General features: G+C 51.6%; 1 protein-coding gene across 1 annotated transcript; it reads left to right on the plus strand.

Moving 5' to 3' along the window:
- Positions 1–642: 642 nt before the first annotated feature.
- CCNI (cyclin I) lies at positions 643–24,449 on the plus strand. Its single transcript, XM_053940534.1, has 7 exons — positions 643–1,231; positions 12,998–13,154; positions 18,441–18,575; positions 20,884–20,958; positions 21,124–21,264; positions 22,031–22,261; positions 22,845–24,449. The coding sequence occupies exons 2-7, from the start codon at positions 13,041–13,043 to the stop codon at positions 23,304–23,306; spliced, it is 1,158 nt and encodes a 385-aa protein (XP_053796509.1). The 5' UTR covers positions 643–1,231; positions 12,998–13,040; the 3' UTR covers positions 23,307–24,449.
- Positions 24,450–24,873: the final 424 nt, after the last annotated feature.

Genomic DNA, 24,873 nt, shown 5'->3' on the forward strand with positions numbered 1-24,873 from the left:
TGCCAGGATTTGCATGCCAAGTATTTATTCTTTTCCTGGTCTTTGCTGTACAGGATTGTAACACAGCCACAAACCCATTAAAAAAAATGCTTAGGTTACAAAAGGATTTAAACGCTCAAAAGCTTGTCCAGTTCTCAGGGAATAAACGGAGCTGTGAGACAACAGCTCAGCTTCCATAGCACTTGAGGCATCTTGTGCTGTCAGTGGGAATGCCAGACACAGCCTGGAAACGACAAGGAAAAGGACAGTGCTGCAGGCCTCTGTGCCGGGGAAGACCTAAGGAAGTAAATGAAGTCCAGGGCAAGTCCCTGTTTACATTCTGCAGCGCAGTAAATAAAGGATCACCAGGGATAACACAGGGAACTCCGTTCCAGCTGGGAGACACGGGATGCGCAAGGAACAGACGAGACCATGACACTTTCGCCGAGGATCGGCACAACTCGGGGGGCTTAATTACAATTAACTTACAAATAAACACCTTTTGCCGTCGCTTCGCCAGTGTTTTAAACGCCACTTCACCGACCGTCCCCCGCCCCTGCCCGGAGCCCCCCCCTCGCTCCCAGCTCCCTCACGGAGCCGCGCACGCGCCGCAGATCCTGCCGCGCGATGCTTCCGCCAGGGAAAAGAGTCCACGCTCTCCCCCACGCCCCCCGCCCTCCCGGCTCCTCCTCACAGCCAGCGGGCCGGGGGGAGAAGCGGGAGGGGTGAACCGGGAGGGGAAAACGGGGAAGGGAGAGCCGCCTCCAGCCGCCGCCGGCCTCGCGCATCCCTGACGCGGCGCTTTGTCCGCTGCCGGCGGCGCTGAGGCGAGGCGGTTCCGCGCTGAGGGGCGCTCGCGCGCCTCGCCGGCGCTTCTTTCTCCCTCCCCCTTCCCTTCCCCTCCCCGAACCCCCCGGGAAGCGGCTGGCTGCGGGCTGCCTCTCGCTCCCCTCCCCTCCCTTTTCATTTTTATTTTATTTTATTTTAATTTAACCCCCCCTCCCTCCCTCCCGCGCGGCGGCGGCCCGCCTAACCCCCCTCCCCCCCCCCCGCCCCTCCCGCCCCCGCAGATTCCCCCTCACCCTTCCCGCTCCCGTCATGGCGACATGAGGAGCCCGCCGGCCGCCGCCGCCGCCCCGGGCATGGGCCCCGCACGGTGCTGAAGCGCCGCGGAGGAGCCCCGGCGCCGCCGCCCCGCCATGGGGTGCTGATGGCCGGGCCCCGCCGGGCACCCCGCCGCCGCGCAGGGGAGGTGAGAGCCGGGAGGGGACGGGGAGGGATCGGGGGTGTGGGGGGTGCGCTGGGCAACGCCGTAGTTACAAACGCCGTGGTTGTACAGGCGCAAAGTAAACGCGCGCAAAGCATCCTGCCAGCGGTGCTTTGTGTGCCCGTGCGGGTCCCTCTCCCGTCCCCTCGGCCCCGTGCAGGGGCTCAGCAGCGCATCTGTGCCCCGGGTGTGACTCCGGTCACAGCGCGACGCACGGCATTTACGGTCAGAGAACGTTCAGGTGCTGGAATGCACCTTGAAGATGACGTAGTCGCAGCCCCTATGCCACGGGCAGGACACCTCCAGGTGACCGGGTTCTTCCAAGCCCGGCTTGGAACACTTTCAAGGTTGGGACATTCACAGCGTCCCTTGGGCAACCTGCTCTAGTGTCTCACCACCCTCATAGTAAAGAGTTTCTTCAGAATACCGAACCTAAATTTCCCCTCTTTCAATTTGTACCCATTACTCCTTGTCCTATGACTACAGTACCTGAGGAAGAGTGTCTCTCCAGCTTCCCTGTAGGCCTCCTGGTTTTGGGTTTTGTTCTCCTGTCTCCGTGTACTTCATTTGCAGAGATGGGCTGCACTCTCCCTGCTTTCCTCTTAGCTCTCCCGTCTGCGATGGAAGAAGTTTCCTTGAAGGAAGAGCAGCTTTGTGTACTCTAAATCCGTTTCCAGAGGGATGAACTGGAGGGAGTGAGATTGCCATGGGTTTTTGTGCCTATGGTAGAAAGCAGAAGGACAATAAAAGTTCTCCTGAAAACTTGTCCATTGAACACAGAAAAACCTGCTTTCCTATCCTCCCCTTTTTGACCCTGTGAAGGAGGGAAAAAGGAAGAATCCCTCATTTTACCACTGTTAAAATAAGGATCTTAGACAGCAGGCCGATTCAAGCCTGAACGTAAAAATTAATTCAGCATCAGCCTTTGTCTGCTCCTAGACATGTCTTTCTGTGGTGTGCTGCAACAGCATGTACATGGCACAGCCCCTTTTAAAGACAGAAGGGTGAGATTTTTTTTTTTTTAATAACATGTTTCAGCTGAGCAAGATGCAAGTGGTGCATGACACGCTTGGGAAAGGGCAGCCTCTCCCCTTTCACCACAGAGGTGGCAGCTGTGCCCCCCACCTCTGCCCCACTGCAGGTGCACCTGGAGCCCAGGTCAGGCAAGGCGAGGGAGGGTGTCTCTCAAAAACCCAATCGTGGGTTTCCTTGTCTTGAGGGATGGATTTTGGATCCCTGCAAACCATTCAGATTTGGTTTTCAAGTAGTTTGGCTGGCTTGTAGGGCAGGAGGAGGGCTTGTTCTCATCAGTGCCTACACAGACCTCGGCGTGGGATGTGGGAAGCTGATTTTTTGGCTTCTCCCCAGCAGGAACTGAACTTTCACATGGTGGGGGGTGTGTGTATATAGATAAACACACACACACACACACACACACACGGAGTTTTAATTATCCTTCAGCCCTGTGTAGAAGTTAGCACAGTTTGATGTGGCCGGACTGATCCTAGCTGCTGCTTTTACTGTGTCTGTTCTGTATTCCCAAGCCCTGCGCTTTATTTGGTCTGCGACCCTACTTAAAAATGCTGATAGTGGCTCTGGCGAGAGCCCTGCTCTGTCCAGATCCCATCCACACAAGGTCCTCCTTGCTGGATGCCAGCCGGGGCCAGGCTTTCCCGCTGCTCCATGTTTGGGGTGTCCCAGGGCTGCAGCCCGTGCTGCTGACAGCCCGCAGGAGCTGCTCTGGCTGGCTCTTGGGAGGCTGTTTCCCTCCTTCCAGACCTGTCTGTCTTCCATCCTACAGTAACCCTTTGGTGCAGTCAATATTTGTGAGTGAATGAGTTGTTTTCCTGTTTTCAGGTGGCTCCAGTAACATGTACCTACATTTATCAGTTTCATCAGGGGTCAGTCCAAGCATCACACTGTTCAGTGCTGCTGTCTTTGCTCCTCTCTGCCCTGGGAGAAGCTTTTTGGTGGACCAAGTGCTTACAGCTTTGTAAAGCTTTGAGTATCTCCTCTGTAATTACAGCCCCTTTCATTTTCCATTCTCAGCCTTTCTGTGCTCACCTGCCTCTTAGCATCCCTCGTGCAGGGACCGAAATGAGACCTCCAGCAGCATCCCTGTGGTGGATGGTGCCTTCCCTCAGGGCCTGCTGGAAGACGCTTTCCCGTGCACACCTGCAGCCATGCAATGGTTAAAGCAGTAATTAGTCTTGACCTCATGCTGAACTGGCTTCTGGGGAACATTTATATGCACAGGTCTAATCACTGTGTTTTTACGAGGCACTTCTTATATTTAGGAAATAAAGTTCAGCATCACGCCAGCGTAAACAATCCATTTGAACTGGGTGATGGAAGGGATAGATAGAAACATCTGCAGTTTATGCCACACTGTGGGATTTTAAAATGGTCAGGCAGGACACGTGGCCTCAGGAAAAGTAGACATCATCTTCTGAGTGCCAGATGATAACCCTTAGGACTCGATTGCCTGAGCATGGACCAGACTGTGAGTGAAGAAGACCTACATCTCCAGATGGAGTGTTAACACAGCTGTGGGATCCGAGTTCCTCCCCTGCAATACGTAGAATGTGTGCCCAGACCTAACTTGCCCGGGAACCTGCCTGTATTTGCCTTTTTTCCATGACACTGCAGGGCCCGAGGAGCTCCTGACCAAAGACCTTTTCAGCAGCACGCTCCACTGAAGCAGCAGGAAAGCCAGGGAGGTGGAGTTTAAGGGAGATTCTGCTACATTGAAAATAGCTATTATTGTGCTGCATTCTCAAAGAAACTATTCTCAAAAGCCAAAAAAGCACAGTGAAATCATTGAGATGGAAGGAAATCTCAGGTGTCTCCAGTCTCTGTACAAAACAGATGTGGTCTGACATTTTCCCTTCCCGTGTGTTTGCTGACTGCAAGTGTTATCAACACTCATTTATTAACCACAGTGGGTATTTGCACTTGCTGTGCCATAAACTCCTCTAAAAGCTCACTCATAAATAACGCGTTGCTGCAGATATTCCATATTGCTCAGCAGCCCAGACACCAAACATCTTTACCAGGATGATGGGAGCTGCTGGATGAACCCATCTGCCAGAGGCTTTTGGACCTTTGTGGTGGTTCTTCACTGCACACAGTGAGATCCTGTTTCTTGGCTGGGGCGACTTGACTACAGTGATCTGTTGGACAGGAACTCGGCTCCTAAAAACTTCAACTTTTACGCTTTTAAATAACTCTGACTGTAAATCTCGGTGTTGACGTGCTCCGAACTGCAGCCATGCAGCCGAACCATCAAGCTCAGCTTAGTCTCTATTTGTGGGAGCCCTGCGAGTGTGTCCGTGCATGCAGTGACAGGAGCAAAGCGGGATTCACACAACTCTGCTGTGGGAGCAGCGGCAGGAGCACTCCCAGCTGCTGTACAGCCTGCCTCAGACACTCTGCTTCCTTCCCCTTCATCTGTACCCCCCCTCCCCCTGAGCTCCCATGTCTGGCTTTAGTTTATTTTAGGCTCAGGACTGGTTTTAGGTGGTGCACAACTCCAGATATATTAAGGCTATGGTAGAACAGGAGAGATGAAGACGCAGGGAAGAGCCAGGACTGTGCCTGATCCATGCTATTTTAGTGGACAATTGGAATTATATCCTTTCCTGCATTGTCTCAACAAGAGGCTAATTAGTCAGCAAGCCTGAGCTCCTGGAGGATAATTAAGCTTTATAACTGTGGGTTCTCCTTGGTTGATGAGAAAGAAGAGGCAGTACCCTCAGAGCACAAGAATGCTGCTCTGCAGCTACTGTGCTGTACCTCATAATTGAGCTATTGTTTCAACAGCAGATAATTCCTCATTTCCTCATAATTATCTCTTTTTACTGCCTCACACTGTATTCTGATATTAGCTGTAATCACTAATTTATCCTGAAGCCAATCAGAATCTACAAAGCAAAATATTGGCCTTGGTGAGCACTTAGGCTTTCAGACAAAATTCTCTTTTGTTGTTGTCAAGAGGAATCAAGCCGTCGTAATCAGACGTTTTTTGGATGTGGGTGTTGAACAGGGTATAAACCTGTTTGGTTTTCTCACTGTTCATTGGTGCTAATGACTGACTGCTGCCGACAGACAAGACGAGGTACTGCTGAATCCTGTCTCTGTGTTTTTGCCCACAGAGGCATTGTATTTATTTGGTTTCAGGGGATTATATTACTCAAAAGGTGCTGCATGATGCTTTAAATTCCAAATTCCAAATGCCTGTTAGAATTGCCTCTAGAGAGTTTGTTTTTATGGGCTTGAAAGCTTCTGGCCGTATTTCATGAAATTACTGCTCTCCCTCCTACTTTGTGAGGTTGGTTTTCCTTGGAGTGAGTTCCTTCAAGTTACTGTTGATTTATACCAAGTTACATTGGTGATGGGAGAAGTGAATCATGCCCTGCATGTGTTGCTTTGAGGAGACTACCAGTGAGACATTACATAATGCCAGGTTTGGTTTGCCCCCTTTTTTTTTTTTAATTTTAAAGCCTTCCTGCTGCCTGAAGAACAGGCAAGCTGCTGTGGGCTGCTTTGAGCCTTTAGCGCTTGAGATCCCCAAGTGCTCGAGGCTGCAAAGTACCTCTGAAGGTCAACTTGTCTGAGGCCCCAGCTCGAGCAGAGCCACCTAAAACCAGTTGTTCTGCACCATGTCCAAACACTCTTTCTGTGTCTCCAAGGATGGAAACTCCACAACCTCTCTGAGCAACCCAGCCAAAGCTCTGTCACCCTCACAGTAAAGAGAGGTCACTGATTGCCACCCTCTGGACACAATCATTCAGCCTCTTTGCATTCCACGTCACTGGCTGCTTATCCACACCCTACTTCCAGCCAGGAGCCTGCCCAGACTTTCCTTGGCCTTCCTCTTGCTACCCAAATACTCGAGCCCCTGTAGTCTCTCCCATTTTCTCCCTGAAAAAGGCTTCACAGACACAATTCAGCTGGGCTTTGGCTTTCATCTGACCTCATCCCCAGCTGCCTCCACTATCCCACGGTCACTGCAGCCAAGGCAGCCTCTGACCCTCTCAAGTCCCAACAAGCCCCTCCTTGTAAGAGGCTGTGGGTCCAGTGGAATCCCTCTATCCAGGGTGCTCCTGGGTTCCTTGTGCTCTGCCTGCACACATCACAGTTGTTGGGAGTCACTAGAGGGACCAAGGTACCAGCATCTCCTCCTGGCAATAGAGCCTGTACCCCTCCTCTGCAGCACTCCCAGGTCATGGGAGCCATCCCACCACACCTCTGTGATCCAACAATGTATTCTTTCACCTGCACACACCTCTCCATGTTACCTCCCCACACCGTTCATAAGCAGACACACACCTCAGGGAAGCACCCCAGCATGCTTTCCCTACCAGAAAGGGTGTGGGGGATTTCTCCAGAATGGGACCTCATAGATGTGACCATGCTTACATGCAAATGCTGAAAGTGACCCCACTTAAGCAGCATTTATTGTTTTGGTTTTTTTTAAGGCCTTCCTGTCATCTTACCCCACATGCTTTGAACCTGTTTTGTAGTTAAAAACCTTGAGGTGGAGCAGAAGGTTTCCTTTCAGTGCCAGCAATCACCTGCTTTCACCCTTCCCTTTCTCCCCAGACACTTCTCTTACCTTGATGGTGGAGGCGGCCACTGCCTGCTTCTCTGTTGCAGATGGGGCTGAGGCCCTGCAAGCTGCCAAGCCCCAGAGAAAATCCTGTCCATCTCCCATGAAACTCTGATGCGGTGCAGCCTGCTCACTTCCTCCTAAAACTCCTTCACTTGGCACCACGGCTCTTCCAGGACAATCAAACCTTCTGCAGGACCAAGGCCCTGGGCACTCCCTGGGAGGCACCACCATGCCTGAGGCTGGTTATCCTGGAGCAGGGCTGCCAGAGTCTCCCTTCACAGCAGCTCTGGCAAAAGGGGCCACCATTGCCTCGAGCTGCCTCTTATATAGACTTAGCCCAGGTGCTGCTGAGTGGGTGCTTGGCTCTCCCTAACTAAGGGCAGCTCCTTGGAAGCTGCTGGGGTTCCCTCAGACCCCCCCTCTCCATTTAGTGGCTCAGCAGCAGCAGCACCCTCAAGTTCTCAGAGGTTCACAGGTGTTCCCCAGTAGTCCTGAACCTTGTCCCCAAAAGATCCAGAGAGTCCCTGAGCAGAACCCAGAGGCTGCCATGCAAACCTTGATCAGTTGCCTGTGGGAGCTGCTCATTCCTTTGCCAGTGGTGTGCAGGGAATTTGTACAAGGCTCAGCCATTGCTGTCTCAGATTTATCTGTTGTTTACATGGGAAAAAGCATAAAAATAATGGGGGTCATTTCAGCACTCATTTCTCTTTGCTTTCTTCTGTCTGGTGCTTCAGTTCTGAACAAGAAGATGGCACCATCTTTTTGGCATGTGACTCTTGTGATTGTCCCAGGCGAGGGCTGACTGTCCTTGATGTGACACCCCAGTTCACACAATAAAGGATCACATTCTTGACCTGTTTCTGAGCCTTGGGACAAACTCTGCTGCCAAACAATAGCACGGCCCATTCCTACTGAAATCTGTCCAGTGGCTGATTTATATAAACCTTGTGAGGAATTTACATCTTCCATTCATTGTTAGGTTCAAATAAACCAACATCTCGGAGCAGAACTCACGAAAATATATTGAGTTTCATCTCCGTTTTTGTATCAACACATGCGTTCTGCAGCTGGAGCTGTTCTCCTAGGGCTGAATCCTGAGTTTCCCTTTTATCCTCAGTTTGCTTGGTCTGTTGCAGCAGGGAAAAGAGCTGTGATTAAAGCAGCCTGTTTGCACCACTTGAAAGCTATGGCACAGATATTTAAGCCCTTACTGACCAAAGACCTTTCTGGGCAAAGGCTGCTTTAATGGACTCATCTTGGCAGCTGCCAGACAAAAAGGAAATGCAAACCTCCACCTCCTCCTCTCCTCCTCCTCTGGCCCTTCCTACCAGAACCACTAGCACAGGGAGTGGGGCAGGCGTGGGTTTGGAAGCACACCCATCTCATCAGGAGGGAAGAATGGTGACATTGTGTGAATGTTAGTCAGGAGTTCATCTTCTACCTTGTTTTTTAAAAGTTCCTACTTTGGAAAATACAATTTTAAGTTTCCTGTAAACAGCAAACCCCTGATGTCAGTCACAAGGCTGGGGGAATGAAGGGGAGCAGAGATCTCTTAGCAGCCCTTTTCCAGAGGGCTTCTCCTTCCTAGCTGCTAAATGGACCCTGGGATTTCTGTTTCAAAACAAGACGTAAAAAACCCTCCCCTCCCTCCCATCAAAACACTGCTCTGCATTCCCTGTTCGACCCGTGGTTTTAGCTGGCAGGTTCCTTTAAAATGTTTGGAAAAATTCATCTGTTTGGAAAACCGGCACTAAAATGAGGTCAGCTTTATTTGCACTCCCAGGAAAAATCTGGTTGGAGGAAAAGAAGTGGCGAGCGTGTGATGTACATGAGCCCGCCTGACCGATGCTGCCAAAATACCTCACAGCCTTGCCTTTGTACCAGGTTGTGGGAGGCAGCTCGGGCTGAGTCACACAGACAAGTGGCAAGGGCCCTCTTCCTCTCCCAGCCTCCAGAAAATTGCCTCTTTCCGAATTTGGGCTAAGGCACGGCTCAAAGGAGCTGCTGGTTAAAGGTGTGAGATCACCTGCAGGCCCTTAGTCACGAACTTAGTGCTGCTCCTGGGGAGAATTCTTACTGGACTTGGTATTTGACCAGAAGGCAGTTTGTTCCTTCAAACAGACTTGCTTACTTAGGTGTTGACGTTTGAAATTATATTCCCAAATGTACTTTTCCCAGCCATTTAGCCTGAAAAATCTTTATTGTCCCACAACACTGTCGAGCTGTTTCCATTGGCCGTTTATTTTGTACGTCCCAAAGCAGTTGAATTGAACCCACACTGGTCATCTGCTCATTTTTTGCTGTCACATTGGGCTGTGCTTTGGCATTTCCCTCTGGCCAGCACAGAGTTCCAGACTGCCTCACTGCCGGGGCAGGAGGAAAGAGTTAAGCTGAGAGAAAGCCCCAGGTACTAAAATTAACATCCATCCCAGCCCCCGGCCACAGCTTTGAAATTTCTAATCACAACTTGCAGTTAGACATTTCTGCTAGCAATAGGCTTGGATCCTTTGAAATCACAGATGGCTGGCTGGAGCTCCGAGGAATTCAGTCTCCTCCTCTCTTCCTTCTGCTTCCCCTTCCCCCCAACTCCCCAGAAAAATCTGTGTGCAGGTCATCTGTGAGATTTTACTACTGCTTGCTAAAGCTGAAGCAGATTTGGCTGCTGGTCCCTGAAAATATGAGGTCTGCAGAATTTGGTGTGGTGCTTCAGCTCTACTGGAATTACTCCCCTTGTTCAGAACTCCCACCTGGATTGATGTGCAAAACAAAGATAATGGGGTTTGGGCTGTCTCTAGCCCTAGAAATATTGTTAATTGTTTAGAAAATGAGCTGTGTTAAAAAAGCAAGCAAACAAACAACCCCCCCCCCCATAGCATACAGAAAACAAGCCACCATCAGAACCAAAGAGGGTTTTGTTACTGCCCTGAATTATTTCAGTGATCCTGTTGGTAGTTCAGTTGTATGAGGATGGTTAAATTGCAACTGGGGGCAGGAAAATCAGGAGCTGTGTTAGAAGCTTGTCCTTCTAGTGGATAGTATGTTCCTGGAGCAGCATCTTTTGGGTGCAGGAGGCACTTGTTATAGTCACTGCAAAGCCTAAAAATAAAAAAAGCTCTTCTATTTTGCATCCCACACGAATGCACCCCCCAAACCATGAAGCGTTATTTGGTCAGGGAGTCGTTTGCCCCGTTCCTGCAGAAACTGCTTTTGGAAACTGTAGCCGGCAGCACGTGGCAGCCTAAAATCTCTCCAGGGAAACTGAAAAGCACTTCTTTGAGTCAAGGTAGCTATAAACTTGGACCAAAGAAAGCTCTTTAGCAGATGAGAGATCTGTATTTTATGGACCGGCTCGGGGTGTTTACCATGAATAAGGAGGTGATTTTTGATGCCTCTCACAAGTGAAAACCTCACACCAAGGTTTTGATTCTCTAATTTCAGAGCAAGATCCAACTTGCAGCTCCTCATAGGAGGCGTCAAAGCCAGTCCCTTGACCGGGCTCACTTCTCCTTTATTAACTCCCCAACTGTTCTTTAAGAGGTTTCAGCACAGCCAGGTGACCTTCCAGTGAAGATTAGGAACTTTAGGAACTGTTTGAACAGTGGTTGAAAAACTCCCAAAGTAACCACAAGGGAAAAAAACCCCAAACCCAAAAAGCCAGCACCCTGGAGCTAAAGGTTAATTCTGAATCAGGGAAAGAAGCAGAAAGCTGGGGTGAGTTAGTTCATGGTGACTGTCCCGGCTTGGGCAGTTCCTCCAGCTGTGGATGAGTCGGGCTCAGTCGCAGAAAAGCACGGGAAGTTTTTGGCTGGAGGAAACGTTTGGTGTGGGGACAGGCTCAGGCCTCCTGCTGGCCCTGCCGTTGTCTGAGAGGTGCTGCCACGCCGAAGGGTTCTGCTGTGCTGCTGCCACTTTTCTGGGCTGCTCAGGTCCTGAGCTGGGCAGAGAGGAGTCCATGGACCTCCCTGTGCTCGATTTTGGGAAGCTGTGCCAGCCCTGCTGTTCCTCATCCTCTCAGAGCCTGCTCTGCCTGTGCTCCCCTTGTGTTTTGGGAAGCCTGCACACAGTCCTGCTGGCGGTTTTTTCCAATGGCAGCATTTATCTGATGGAGAGCTATGTAAATGGAGATGCAAACTGGATTCAGCCCCGGGGTGCTTGGCCAGGCTCCCGCCTGTGCTCTCTGCTGGAAAACTGCGCACTGCTCTTGCTCCAAGGGAAACTTTCAAGCGCGTCATTCCTCTTCTTTTTTCCCTTATAAAGGTTATTGTGCCTCAGCCCTCAATTGAATTAGGTCCCTAGTTCACAAAGGAAAGGTTATTTTCCCCTCTCTTTTGCCCTTGGCAGCCAGAGAGCAGTTGGCAGCAACGCTCACTAAAGACGCCCCTTGCAAGGCCCTGGGTGTGTCGTGGCTCCAGGGACACCCGAGCTCTCTCTGCCGGGGACACTGACCAGCCCAGGCAGCACAGGGACAACCTCAGAAGGGATCAGGATAACTAAAATCTCTTGTCTGGTTCCAGAGGCCTGTGAAACCCATTTGTGTTGTAAACATGGTGGGAATGTTTGTCAGTCACAACAGAAGAAAACGGCCTGAAATTTTTCCCTGGGTTGTCTCCAGTGATTTGGGGGTTGGCTAATTACTCTCTCCTTCCTGCAAAACCAAGGAAGGAGCATCAATATTTCATATGAGGAGACATGGCCGGGCTAAATAAAGCTCCTGCTTTTTTCCTGACGAGTGTGGAGCGAGCTGCTCCCGTTCCCCCGGCTCTCAGCACTGCTCCTAGCCTCGGCCTCTGCCGTGGGTCTGCTCCCACCCTTGCCACATTCCACCTGGTGCAGTGCCTGGCACAGCTCTGCCGTGAGATGGTGAAGGACACAGCCTTTGGGAACTGGCCACAGGGAAAACTGTGGCTCTGATGGGAGGCTCACGAGGTGCTAATGAAGCCCCCGAGGGAAGGAGCTGGAGGGGAGGCTGTGACTCCGTGTCCCTGTTTCCCCTTCAGCCCCATTTACAGGGAGTGTCCTCAGGATCAGCCCCAGGTTTAAAATACAAATGCAAGATCGAGTAAATGCGCATAAATAAGCTGTGGTTGGAGGTTCCGGAGTTTCACTTCCCTAGGCAGAGTCTCCCTCTGGGCAAGAGAGGAATTTCTAATAGGGATTTTTCAGCCCACAGTGGCCGTTTAGGGGCTGGTGAGAAGAGACACGCCACAGAGCTTTAGGACTCCTTTTCAGGTCTCCTGGTTCTCAGGTGTTCTGTCTATTCAGTGACACCTGGACATCTCATGTAGGGATATGCCAAGCCAGTACAGGCTGTCCCCTGTTCACGGAGCAGGATTTGTTATATTAAAATCTAATATAGAAGGGGGTCCTGTTCAGGACAGAGGGCCCTGAGGTTTATTTGCCACTTAAAACCTTCTGGACTCTTAAGTGGGACTGGAGTGTGGTTTATACCCGGTGCAGGGTGTGTGAATAAAGAATAATATTTGTTCTCTGTCAGTCTTGATCTTTAAGGTTTCCTTTAGCTCTGGGAAAGCACCTTGAATCTTCATTTGCTCAGAGCTGCTTTTGTTGTTATTTATAATAACGGATTGTTTTCCCTGTGGATTCTGTTTATTTTCTCAGAGTCAGCACCTTGTTTATTTCCTGTAAATACAGCCTGGACTGTTGTATTCACATGAAAATGCCTGGTTAGTGTTTGGCCAGTATCCACCTTGGGGGAATTGCACAAGGCCTCATGCAAAGAACCGGGATTTTTGATAACTTTCCCATGGATTTACCCTTCATTTACCATTTCCCTGTTTTGCCTAAGTGAGTTAACACTGTCAAAAATCTGTAGCCATAGTCCTGGTAGACAGTCTCAGAACTACTACCTAAATAAGCTTTTCCATCAGATCGTCCTCTCCATTTGAGAGCAGGTGGTGCAATCTGCTGTCTTTAAAGAAATAAAGGACAAAAGCCTTGTCTGTGCCTTGTTTCCCATTTGTAAGGGACAAGTTTTTTGACAGGCTGTTACTGCCAGGTGAGGCTGTGCCAGGGCCGGGAGAACAGTTCCATTGCCTGCAGCTTTATTCCCCTCTGCGCCGCCTTTTGCCTGCACAGGCACAGCCCAGTGTTTCACCCAGCTATCTTTGGTTTTGCAGGTAGCTGTATCCAGCTGGGTGGCAGGTGGATCCAAGGGTTACCATGAAGTTTTCAGGAGCCCTGGAGAGCCAGAGGTTGTCTCTCCTTCTGGAGATGGCAATCTCTAGGGAAGCTCAAATGTGGAAAGCACATGTGCCGAAAATTCAGCCCAATCAGGTAATGTCTGTCCTTCACATCATCCGTCCCAGCAGAGGCAGGAGACTGCCTGGGGGGGTTGGTGTGGGGGCAACTGGAGGTGTTCAGGAGCAGTTCCATTTCCTGACACCTGGGGAATCAGCCTCTGAAGGAAGCGATTCCCTCTTTATTTGAGGGACACACCTGCCCCAGGGGTGCAGAACACACTGCACAGCACACGGGGTTAGGTCTCTGCTGGGCTTGCGACAGCACACACATACATTGTCCTGATTAAATTCATTTTACAAACTGTGGATTATTAGCGCCTGTTTCTGCTGGGCACCAACTCTGCAACAGTTCTTAAAAGCAGCTTCATTTTCTTGGAGTAATTCACTAATGGCAGCATTGATCTGATGCCTGCTCCAGGAAGAACCCCACTGAGTCCAGCAGGTCTATTTATAGAGCAGGGTGCAAGCTCGTGTCAAGGGAAGCAGAGCCAGGCACTGGCCTGTTCCAGTGAGGAATGTTCTCACAGGACTGGAGGAAAATTCAGGGTGGAAGAGCCCACAGGGGCTCCGTAGTCCAGGCCCCCTTTTGTGCTGCAGGGAGGTTGGACCCAGCTGCTCACGGCCTCACCCAGCCCAGAGTGAGTTTGTGCTCCTTTGGGAGGAGGCACTGTCCCACCTGAGCGCTCGCAAACACCTGTGCACTCCACAAAGCTCTGAAACAAAATGTGGCATGTGAGGACGTTGTCACAGAATTTCTAGCCCTTTGTTGCTGGGTTGGGCTGAAATAGTCACACTGAGGGCCCGGATCCAGGCTTGCTGTTGTTACACCACATGAAACGTTCACACAGGTAAGTCAGCTGCTGTCAGAGCTAATCCCTGTCGTCTTTGTTTTCTCTGTCTGGCAAACAAGAAGCTGCTGCTGTTGGGCAGGAGCAAATACATTTTAAGGGCCTCAGTATTAGTTTTGTTAATCCATGTTTCGGTTTCCAAACAAGTGATCTGGTTGTCAGAGGTGTGGAGTGTGTTGTAGCTGTGGCTGTCTTGAGGCACAAACAGCCTAAGACTCTGGCTTATGGTAGAGCAGCCTGTCATTCCCTGCTGGCTGTACTCCTGGGGTGATTATAATGCAGGGAGATAAGATTACAGAGAACAAGATAGGGTAGGGACTCGAGTGTAACCAAACCAGATTCATGGGTGAAGATTTCACAGGGATGAGGCATTTGCCTTTCTGCCTTGGTGAAGTTGGTTCTGGTGGCTCAGAAACCACCACCTGCCTCAGGCGGACTTCCCAGCAGTCCCTCCTCTGTGCTTGCCCTTGCACCTGGGATTTCCATCCCCAAAACTCTTTGTCTTGGTGTAACCTTTTTCATTCTGTTTTCCTACATGCCAGCTCAGACGCTGACGTTATCAGTGCAGTGAGGGATCGAGCAGTAAGGGATGGCTAACTGGGAGTGGAAGCTGCGTGTGTGAGTGTGAGAGGTAGGAAGGTCAGAGGGAGAGGAGAGCATAAACACAGCTGCCTGCGCGGGGGAAACCCAGATTGGGAGTCCACGGAGCAGCTGAGAACACTCCTGTCTGTAAGCACACATTTCCTTCTGTTCCTGTGGCTCAGGACACCCAACTTGTCCAACTGTCCCCTGTTCCCCCAGCCTTCACTTGGGCGATGGTGCAGGCACGGATGTGCAATGTGAATTGTCCTGTTTTCTGTAATATCTGGGAGATGGTCAGATTCCCTAATATCCACTGCCTTCCTCTGAAAGCAGCTGCAGCAGCCTAAAACCTCCCTTGCACGACAGTGTTGTTTATTTCCCGTGGCAATCGGGAAATCTGCATCCTTCTGTGGATCAGATCTGGCACCCCCAAGCGTGTAGAACTTTCCATTCCCTGCTCCAAGGGTGGATCAGCTGAACGGAGGTTTAAGGGACTCACCTGCTTTGCCAGTGACAAAACGTTGAGTGCGTCTGCAGACATCCAGTGATCTGATTGGAGACACTAGGGAGGTATTTTTGGGGAGTGAACTTTCTGTTTTGACTCTTTAAGAGACATTTTTGGTTCTGGTGTTTAAAACCGGAACAAACTCAGTTTCTAAATATGTGACAGTTGAGGTCCTTGACAGGAAGAAAGAAATCCACAGTTAAAGAAGCAGGAAGACTTTCCATTTTTAGCATGGGGTACAGAATCTGTTGGGAACTTGGTTCCTGGTGATTCCATGTACCTGATTCTTCTGTTTTGTTTGTACTTCTTGTCTAAAAAGTCCTACTCCCTCCTTTAAATGCAGGCCAGTGTTCTGGGTATGTGCAACATACCAAAGCCAGATCTCACAAAGGCCTTTCAGCCTGTAAAACAGTGGGTTGAGTTTAGAACCTCCTCCTGCTTCTGAATGGATTTGGATTTTTTTTTCCCTTCTGGTTCCCCTTGCCATCCCCCCCGCCCCCAGGTTATATGAGATGCAGGTGACATTCAGGAGTGTTCTTGGGATTTAGGCTTGAGAAATGGAGCTGTAAAGACTGGTCAAAGGTTGATTTTTGCCTGTTACCCAGTAACTTTGTGGCTGAGAGGGGCGTCAGTGAAGATTTTTGAATTTATTTTTTATAGAAAGAGAGTGTCACTTGTGTCGTAACTTCTTTCTTTCCTGCTGTGGCTCACTCTGTCTCCCCACTCCTTCTCTGTACCTCTTGAGGAATCTGGAGAGCTCAGCTTATTTCCAGTCCTAATAAAGGTCACCTGCTCACTGCCAGGAGCCCACAGGGACCAGGCAGCAACAGACGTGGGGAAAGAGCAGAACACCTGTCCAGGACAGGAGACATTAAGGAAAACATTACAAGCTGAGGTGTTTTCTCTTGATTAGGCAGCAGTAAAACAGAGTCATGTTTGAGTTCACAGATAATATTTATTTTAGCCTACATATTCCATAAGTCTCAAGGTATGAATGAGAGAGATCAGCATCCCTAGAGATGATCTGCTCTGTGCTTGCCCTCCAGGAGCACCTACATCTTGGTCCCTGGTTCTCCTACCTGGAGCAGGGATGACACATGGAAAGTACCTCTGCCCCAAGGAGGAACCTTCGCTTTCCACCCAAAGGGACTTTCTCACTTTCAGCCCCCAGAGGTCTCAATTTTGCTTTTAGTTTCAATTAACTAAGGATCAGTGACCTCGCTGCTTAATTAATTTTCCTGTGCTGCATTTTGTTATTTGTGTTCTGAGGGTATCACAGGGACACCTCTGAGAGAGAGAGGGATAGAGCCTGGTGTTTGTGTGGGAAGCTCCTCGCCCTGCGTGGAGCAGCAGCAGGGTTTTTGGGGGGCAGGGGGACCGGTTCTCACTCCTGCTGCCTGACCTGAACCAGGCTGTAACAACCTTTCCTGGTGCTTAAACTCACCTGTGAGGGGATTCTGCCATCCTCCTGCTCTTTTATCTGCAGATAGGGTCTGGAGTAGACACCCTTTTTGTAGGGTTCCAGAAAGAGCTGGAGACTCCCCTCCTTTCCTTTGCTTCCCCAGATAGTTCTTAAGGAGCCAGTTTAATTTTGGAGCCAGCCTTGTGCTGGGCATGCACCAAGCTGAGGGTGCTTGCAGTTGCTCCTTCCTCCCGCAGGCACTGTGGGGCTGGGCTTGGTTTAACTTCACATCCCAGCTACGCTGTGGGTTTGGGTCAGATGCTTTTCCCTTCCCAGGGCAAGGGCAGGCCCTGCAGGCACTGCGTGTGCAGCTGCTGCTCCCTGAGTCTGAAACGGTGCCTTCTGGCTGCCCACGAAGGGTGGGCTTTGGGAGGGCAGCACAGAGAGAGTCTTAACTCTTCCCAGACATGCTGTTTTTAGGAGAAGACCTCATCTTTTGCCTTGGCAGGGAGACAGCGCCCAGCCAGGACAGAGGCCACTGGGAGCTGTGGAAGCTGCTGCCTGTTTTGGTGGGATCAAGCAGGAACGGGATTTGCCGGGGATGGAAGGACTGGGGGGGTGGTGGTGTTGAAATCCCCCCAGGCTGCTGAGGCAGAGCCCTCCTCCCCAGAAGGAGCACCACAGGTGCCATTTCCACCCCCTCCTCGAGCATTCCCCTTTCTTCCCCCCGGGTACAGCCCAGGTCCCTTCCCACTCTCGGGAGCACCTTGAGCAGAGCATTCAGTAACCTCTCCTGGAGTGTGGTGTGCTCATTATGCTCCTGGGCCCTCCTGCCCCCAGGGGGACTCACATTTCACCATGGAACTGGATCGGTGATTTTAGAAAGAACCAGTGTTCCCTGGAGAAAATAGCAGGTACTTGTTATTCAAGAGGCAGGCTGTAGCTGAGCAGCAGCTGAGAGCAGGGGCCGATGTGGAGCAGCAGACAGTGCAGGTGACACCGGGGCACTGCAGGGGCTCGGGGCAGAACATGAGCACGGTTACTGTCATGGAAGGTACACGTAGGTGTTGCAGTGGTAGATGTAGCCTAAAGTATTTATTTGGTATCAGTATTGGGGTGGTTTGTTCCTAAATTCCTGCTGGTTTGCCCTCATGGCATTACTGGGGGCAGTTACAGCCCAGCTTTTCATGCTTCCGGACACATCTGGGCTGATCAGCCCCAAAAATCCCCATTGGAGTGAGACCAGACAGTTCCTTGGGTGATGTGAAAGGCTCTAGGAAAGCTGGAGATATTTGTGGACTGGGTAACAGGGAAGGATTTTGTGTCTGTGTCTGAGCTGTGCCTGTGGTTGAAATTTAGCTGCTGTCCAAACAGATTGATGGGGGAAACACGGGCCAAACACCAAACCCAAACACCAAACCCAAACTGCAGGTGAAGCTCTAGCTGCTGCCTCCCCATTCCCAGGTAACTGAGCCACTGAGAGCCTTGTGTCAGCTGTTTGCAATTTTCTTTATTGTAACAGGTACTGAAGTAAAAAAAATCCCCATAATTTGAGGAAAAAAATAAACCTCTCCCCACAAAACCCCAACAGAGTCCCTCCACTCTGCTGTTGGCAAGGGGAGTTTTGTTCCAGCTGGGAATTGCTGTGCACCCACATGGTACTGAGGAGATTAAAAAATAATAACTGAATAAGTAATGGATTTCTGGGAACTACTCTGGAGCTGAGGCTGTCAGTGCTTAACAAACTACAAGTCATCCATCCTCTTTTCCCCAGAAAAGAGGACAGTGACACTGGAATGAGGTTTGAGATCGCTGTAAGGAAAGTTGTCTTTTCCAGGGCATGTTTTTGGGATGGGATAAGTACCTGCATGAACAGAGTGGTGACTGGGGCTGGCTCCAGGCTTCCCCTTTCCAAAGGAGGCTTTGTTTCCGTGCTGAGTCTCTTGTGCAGAGGTAACACCTTTGATCCTTTTTCTCCCCCAGGATGTAGCCATTTCTCCAAGGCAGAGGGATGAGGTCATCCAGTGGCTGGCCAAGCTCAAGTACCAGTTCCACCTTTACCCAGAAACGCTCGCCCTGGCCATCAGCCTCTTGGACAGGTTTTTAGCAGCAGTAAAGGTAAATATTTGCAGCCCCACAGCCGGGAACAGATTGCTGTGAGCGGTGAGGCCGGACAGAAGCGCTTCCTTCCCCCGACCCCTCCCCTGCCCTGCTCACAGGTGGGTGGGCAGCACCTGCTGTGCTTGAGCCACAGCTGGCGGGGTTTGGGCACTCGGAGAGCCTGGGCTGACTTGGGAAGGCAAAGGCAGTGCCCAGGAGCCCCAGGCCAGCCCTCGAGGAGCAGCACCAGGGACAGGCCCTGCTCACCTCCGTGGCTGCATTCCTCCCCTTTGTACCACCCCAAAATGCTGGGGCACCTGCTAGCAGGAAACCAGCTGGAAAAAAAACTGAGGAGAGGCTTGAACCTAGCAAGGGGGGTGGTGGAGGGAAAAAAAATGTGGGAAGAAAGTTAAAATACAGACAATGGCTTTTGGGGGAGTAGCTCCCTACCAAGCTGCTTTACAGCCTGATGGACTCCATCTCGGACTGATGTCTGAGAGCTGGGAAGGAGAAAAGGAAGCAAACACCAGGTGCAGGCTGTCCATGTGGCAGCTGTGCCCTCCTGCTGTGCTGAACCCAAATGGAATGGATGAGCCCCTTTGGGTTTCAGGCTGCTCCTCCATAGAAACTGCTTAAAAAGGGGGAAAAACATTTGGGCTCCCTGCACATGGGCCCTGCTGCCCCTCTGGCCCCTGTAGCTGGGCTGTGCTTTGCACCTGCCAGGTGACCAAACACAGTGTGCTCCAACCTGGAACCCCTGGCCTGGAGCTGTGAAGTCTGGCTTTGGCAGGCTCTCTTACCACATTTGCTCAGTTACATTCCGTGCTCAGCAATCCATGCACGTGTCTCACCCCACACCACCACCCTGCTGGGCAAGCAGTATCCCTTAGGAAATGGCAGCTGGAGGATGCATTCCAAGCCTGTGCCCTTGCTTTCCCGTGTGAGAGACTTTGGTAGGACACAGGTGACATCATTCATTAACTCACCCCTTAAATATTAATAAATATTGATCGTGTCTTCGTGCAAGCCATGGAAGTTATTATTTTTAGGAATCCAAAGTAGCTGATTTACTGAAATGCTGAAGTGGCAAAGAGCCAACGCACTGAAGTGCAGGTTTTCTTCCAGCAAGTTAGAGCAGCCAAGGAGTCTGTACTGAAAGCGTGGGACTGCGAGTCCAGAGCCCACTGCTTAGGGCAGTGAACAGGAAGGGGGAAAGGGGCTTTGCCTGGGTGAGCTCTGGGGCTTTCTGCTCCCTGCCCACTTTTCCTCTCCCACAAAGCTCCTTCCTCTGATGCAGCTGAACTCCTGGTTTTCCACCAGGGCCTTCTCGGTGGGATTTTATTATGCACACCACCAGTCCCTACCCCAGGAACAGCCTTGGGGATTGCAGGGACTGGCTGTTACCCAGAGCCAGGCTGTTACTGGTGCTGTGTATTTCACTGCACAGCACCCTCAGCAGGACCCAGTTCTGCCCTAAGGGACTTCATTCCCTTGGACACCTGCGAGCACACGTACAGGGTGTGAGTGCAGGATTTTCACTTCCCTTTGCCTTCAGCATCTCTGACCACAGGCAGGAGAGCTCAGCTGTCAGGAGCTGCTTAGCTCTGCAGCTGTGCTAGGGTTTAGGAATAGCCTCTGCCTTTCCAGCCCCAGCCACTCTGGAGGATGTGGCCATGGCCAGTGGTTGTTTCACTGCCAGTGGGAGTGAAGCCCCTTTGTCAAGGTGGTCACATGCACAAAGCTCACAAAAAATCCCCTTTTCCCCTCCAAATTCCTCTTACCTTGCCTAAAAATCATCTCCTTGTTTGTGGAAGAGACCAGCTCTCCCTCACTAATCCCTGGGCCACAGTTTTGGGAACTGTAGTGTGAAATTAAAAGTGGTAATTTCACAAGGGTTTTTAAAAAAGTTTTTCCAAGTTACACTTCCCCAGGCAAAGACAGTGTTTTCCAATTCCCACTTCCCTTCCCATTCCGTGTCTGTACTTGGAGCAGAGCTCTGCTACAGCAGGTGAAGTGGCTTTTCTGTGAGGGGACGAGCTCCCCTCAGGGTTTTCTCTTGGCCAGTTACGCTGCAGTGCCTAAACGCGAGCTCTTTCCCATCCAGTGCTGCACACTCAGATCACAGGGCTGGCAAATCCCTGCCTTGCCTGACGTCATGGAGCAGGGATTTGTGCTTGGCACAGCTTGCCACTGCCAGGGTGTAGTCAGAGGTCACCCTGCACATCCAGAAGGAAACCCTGGGGCTTGGGATGCCCCAGCAGAATAATCAGGGTGTCACTGCTGCATCAAACTGACACAGAGCCCTCTGTGCTGTCCTGTCCCACAGGCCCGTCCCAAGTACCTGAACTGTATTGCAATCAGCTGCTTCTTCCTCGCTGCAAAGACCATTGAGGAAGATGAGGTAACTCTGTTCTTCTTACTGTGGCACTGTTGGACTATCTTCTGTCCCAGCCCTACCATTGCTTGCTCCTGGTGGCTGCCACTTGCCAGGACAGGAACAAAGCATTTGGTGTGATTTCTCTAATGGCTGGTTCTCTCCTTTCTTTTTTTGCCTTGGCTTTTGCAGAGGATTCCAGTACTGAAAGTGTTGGCTCGGGATAGCTTTTGTGGTTGTTCTCCAGCTGAAATTCGCAGAATGGAGAAGATCATCCTGGATAAACTGAATTGGGATCTTCACATGGCAACGCCACTGGATTTCCTTCATATTGTAAGTAAAGGGCTATTGATGTTCTTTCTGGTGTCTGCCAGTGCAAATAACATGTCAAGAAGCATCTAGACAAAAACTCTACCTGTAGGGGAACAAAGACCTTGGAATCTGTTTGGAATTCCTCTGTACCTGTAGTTTCTGAAAGAAAATGCTTTGCCAGAGAATTCCAGAGGAGACTTGTTACTCTTGAAGTGCAATATGCAAAACGTGAGCCTGCCGTCTGACCCTTTGGCCTGGTCTGGGGTGTGTTCAGCCATAGATTCACAGCTCCTGGAAGCTGTGCTCCTAACTCTTCACTGCCAATGGTCTTCCTCAAAGCTAAACACCAGGCAGCAGGGAAACAAGGAGTGCAGCTACGGAGAAAGCCCCAAGGGTGGGCTGTGAGTGTGGATCCATGCTTGCTGCAGACCTGCACGGCCAAGAGCCACATGCGCACATATGAGAGGACGTCAAGGGAGATGTCCTGAGCTTCTCTGTGGAATTTTCCTGAGGAGTTTGTCTAGGACCCCTGACTGCCACATGTGCAATGGGGAGAGAAGGGTGGGTGGAAAAGCCTTTTGCAGAGCCCTAGAGCCTGGAGCCTAGGCAGGTCCCACCAGAAGGGCTGCACCAAGCTTCGGTGGGTTCGGCACGCCGGGTTTTTCCCCACGGGGCAGAAATTGCCTCCAGGGTGAGGCCGGAGGACCCTCGCGTGTGTGAGCTGTTCCCCAGGTGCGCCGTGGCCTGGCCAGCACTGCCAGCTGCCCCCTGTGCTTGTGTCCTGCAGTTCCACGCCGTGGCGGTGTCCAGCAGGCCGCAGCTCCTGGCCCTGCTGCCCACGCCGAGCCCCTCGCAGCACGTGGCGGCGCTCACCAAGCAGCTGCTGCACTGCATGGCCTGTTTCCAGCTGCTGCAGTTCAAAGGCTCCATGCTGGCGCTGGCCATCGTCAGCCTGGAGCTGGAGAAGCTGCTCCCCGACTGGCTGGCTCTCATCATCGAGCTGCTCCAGAAGGCACAGGTGAGGAGGGCAGTGCACACGGAGTGGGGAGGGGCCGGGGCCAGATCCTGCCTGGCGCTCCAGGCCGCCGGGGCTTTGCCGTTCCTTGCTGCCAATGGCTGCCTGCTGTTCTGCTCGTGTGGGGATGGCTGGGCCTCAGCCTGGAGCGACAGCTGTAGGGACAGTGCTGCCAGGTCTCAGGCCTGACCACCTCCGCTGCGTCACAGGGAGGAGCCGTGTGCCCTGATGTACACAGGCCCTTGCTGCACCAGGGAGAAAACACACCAGGGAAAAATTCCACTTGTTAGTGGCTCCCCTCCATTCATTCACAGCATACAGGGAACCTTGCAGGTACTCTGGGAGGACACTCCAGCTGCTAAAAACAGGCAGTGAAATCCTTTAATATCTCAAAGTTCTGCCTCCTTCTCCCCACGAGGTGCAGGAAGGAGCAGGGGGTATATCTTGGGCAGTCACCGTGGTAAGGGTCAGCAGCACGTTGGCAAGTGAGGCGCACGCGTGGCCGGGGTGCTGGGAGCCCGCGCCCTCTCCTCACCCTGCTAGCGATCCCACAGCAGCCGTCCCTGTGCTTGTCTTCCCACTCCAGATGGACAGCTCGCAGCTGATCCACTGCCGGGAGCTGGTGGCACATCACCTTTCCACTCTGCAGCCTTCTCTGCTGCCCAACTCTGTATATGTCTACAGTCCCCTCCAGCAGACCCTGGTGACCTGTAACAGAGGAGCGTTCCACCGCCCGCCCTCCTCTGTCCCAGGGCCGGGTTTCTCCCAGGACAACGGCCGGCCAGAAGCGCCCGTCACAGCTACAGCCGCGCTCTGCCCGCGCCTGCCCGCCCCCGCCAGCGGCTGCAAGCCTGGCTCCGCCAAGCGCAAGGTGGAAGAGATGGAAGTGGACGACTTCTACGACGGCATCAAGCGCCTCTACAACGAAGACCTGGCTCCGGAGGCAGTGGCCCTGGAGAACGTGGGCTCTGTTTGCGGCGCCGACGTCTCGCGGCAGGAGGGCAGCGCGTCCCCTTGCCCGCCGCTGCAGCCGGTGTCTGTCATGTAGCTGTGAGTGCCACCACGGGACCTGGCAGCCCGTGGCCTCAGCGGGGCGAGAAGGGGCCTTACCTTGTCAGGCTGAACTGAAGGGAGCCAAAAGAAAACCAGGAAAAAAAAAAAATCCCAACCCTTTTTTGAATTTTATTTCTTGTGCGGCTAATTATAGTTCCACTATTTAAGCACTTAAAAACACAAAAAAGTATAAAAATCTAAAAAAAGACCCAAAAACCAAACAAAAAAAGTAGCAAAAACCTGTTCCTTTCTAGTGTTGTCGGTTCCACTGTTTTTCTGCTCCTGTGTGTTGTAACCCATTCTCCACATCCGAGAGCTCGCAGATCAGCCCTGCAGAGCTGTTCCAGGTTTCCCAGCCACCTAATGCCTCTCTGATCCCATTCTCACCCACTCCTTGCTCCCTTTCTGCCTGCTCCTCTTTTAGTTCTTGGCCAGTCTCGTGCGTGACATTCTGTCCTGCCCCACCTCCACCACAGCTTTCTTTTGCCCTTTTAAACAGAAAACCTCTATCGTTTATAGTAGGGTGTTTAAATGTGATAATATTGAAAAACTGGATTTAAACACAAGATTAGGCAGGGAAAAAACCCAAACCAGTGCTTGCAAACTTCTCCACACTTCAGTAATTCCCACAGGAGTGTGAAGGGGCTCTGTGCCTCGCACAGAGACTTCTCCCTGTTACACTAGTTTGCCTCTCCAGCACAGAAAGCAATTACAGGGTTTTTCATCACTAGAACTGAAAACCTTGTTTTTTCTTGCTGTGTGCAGTCAGTGTGGATTCTCACCAAGGCTTGGTTCTCTCCATCAAATGTAACCACTGAATAGTGCAGAGCTTGGTTCTCCTGCACGTTTCCCAGCACTGCTGGGTGAGGTGCCAGGCGGCTGCAGACGCCTGAGGTTTGGAACAAGTGTCAACATCAGGCACAGAACCAAAACAAAACACCCCGACCCTCGAGTTTCGTGTTCATGTAACTTCTAACCAAGAGTCTGACCTTTAACGCGTCTCCTCCATGTGACACCCTGTTCTCAGAACACCCTGTCCCGACTCTAAGCTCTCTCCACAGCCCTGAGGAAGGTATCGTATCCAGAGCCATTGTACTGATGAAAGCCTTCTGGTAGCAATAAAGAAAGTTGTCCTGGATTCCCAGTCTGGTGTTGTGCTTTTCACCCAAGACCTGGCTTGGCTTTTCCCAGAGGCTGCCAGGGAGCTGCTGTGTGCCAGACCCCATGAAAGGTGACATGAGAGGTGCTGGGCAGCCAAGGGAGTCACCCAGCATGCACTCATTGCCTCTCCAGCAGTTCCAGCTTTGGCCCCGACTCTGGTGCTCCTCACTCCAGGCTGCTGTGCTTCCAGGCTGAGTGCCTGGCTGGGACACTGCTCCGTTCGCCCCCTGCTCCCTGCCTTCCAAGGTACCATCTTACTGCAGCAGTCCACCACAAGCCTTCTCTTTGGTTCCAGCTTCTTCCCGCTATGCCTGAAAAAATCCCCCTCAAGACCGCATTTCTCAGGAGGGTGTGCATCTTCCTTCCCTTCCAGCCCTTCCTGCCGTCCTTGCAGTATTTCC

The sequence above is a fragment of the Vidua chalybeata genome, chromosome 4 (assembly GCF_026979565.1).
Source record: "Vidua chalybeata isolate OUT-0048 chromosome 4, bVidCha1 merged haplotype, whole genome shotgun sequence".
In the NCBI taxonomy this organism is placed as follows: domain Eukaryota; kingdom Metazoa; phylum Chordata; class Aves; order Passeriformes; family Viduidae; genus Vidua; species Vidua chalybeata.

Bases quoted from the DNA above. Each gene is read 5' to 3' on its own strand.
- CCNI (XM_053940534.1), top strand. From the start codon at position 13,041: ATGAAGTTTTCAGGAGCCCTGGAGAGCCAGAGGTTGTCTCTCCTTCTG. The intron at 20,959-21,123 runs GTAACTCTGTTC...TGGCTTTTGCAG, and splicing joins AGACCATTGAGGAAGATGAG to AGGATTCCAGTACTGAAAGT. The intron at 22,262-22,844 runs GTGAGGAGGGCA...TTCCCACTCCAG, and splicing joins AGCTGCTCCAGAAGGCACAG to ATGGACAGCTCGCAGCTGAT.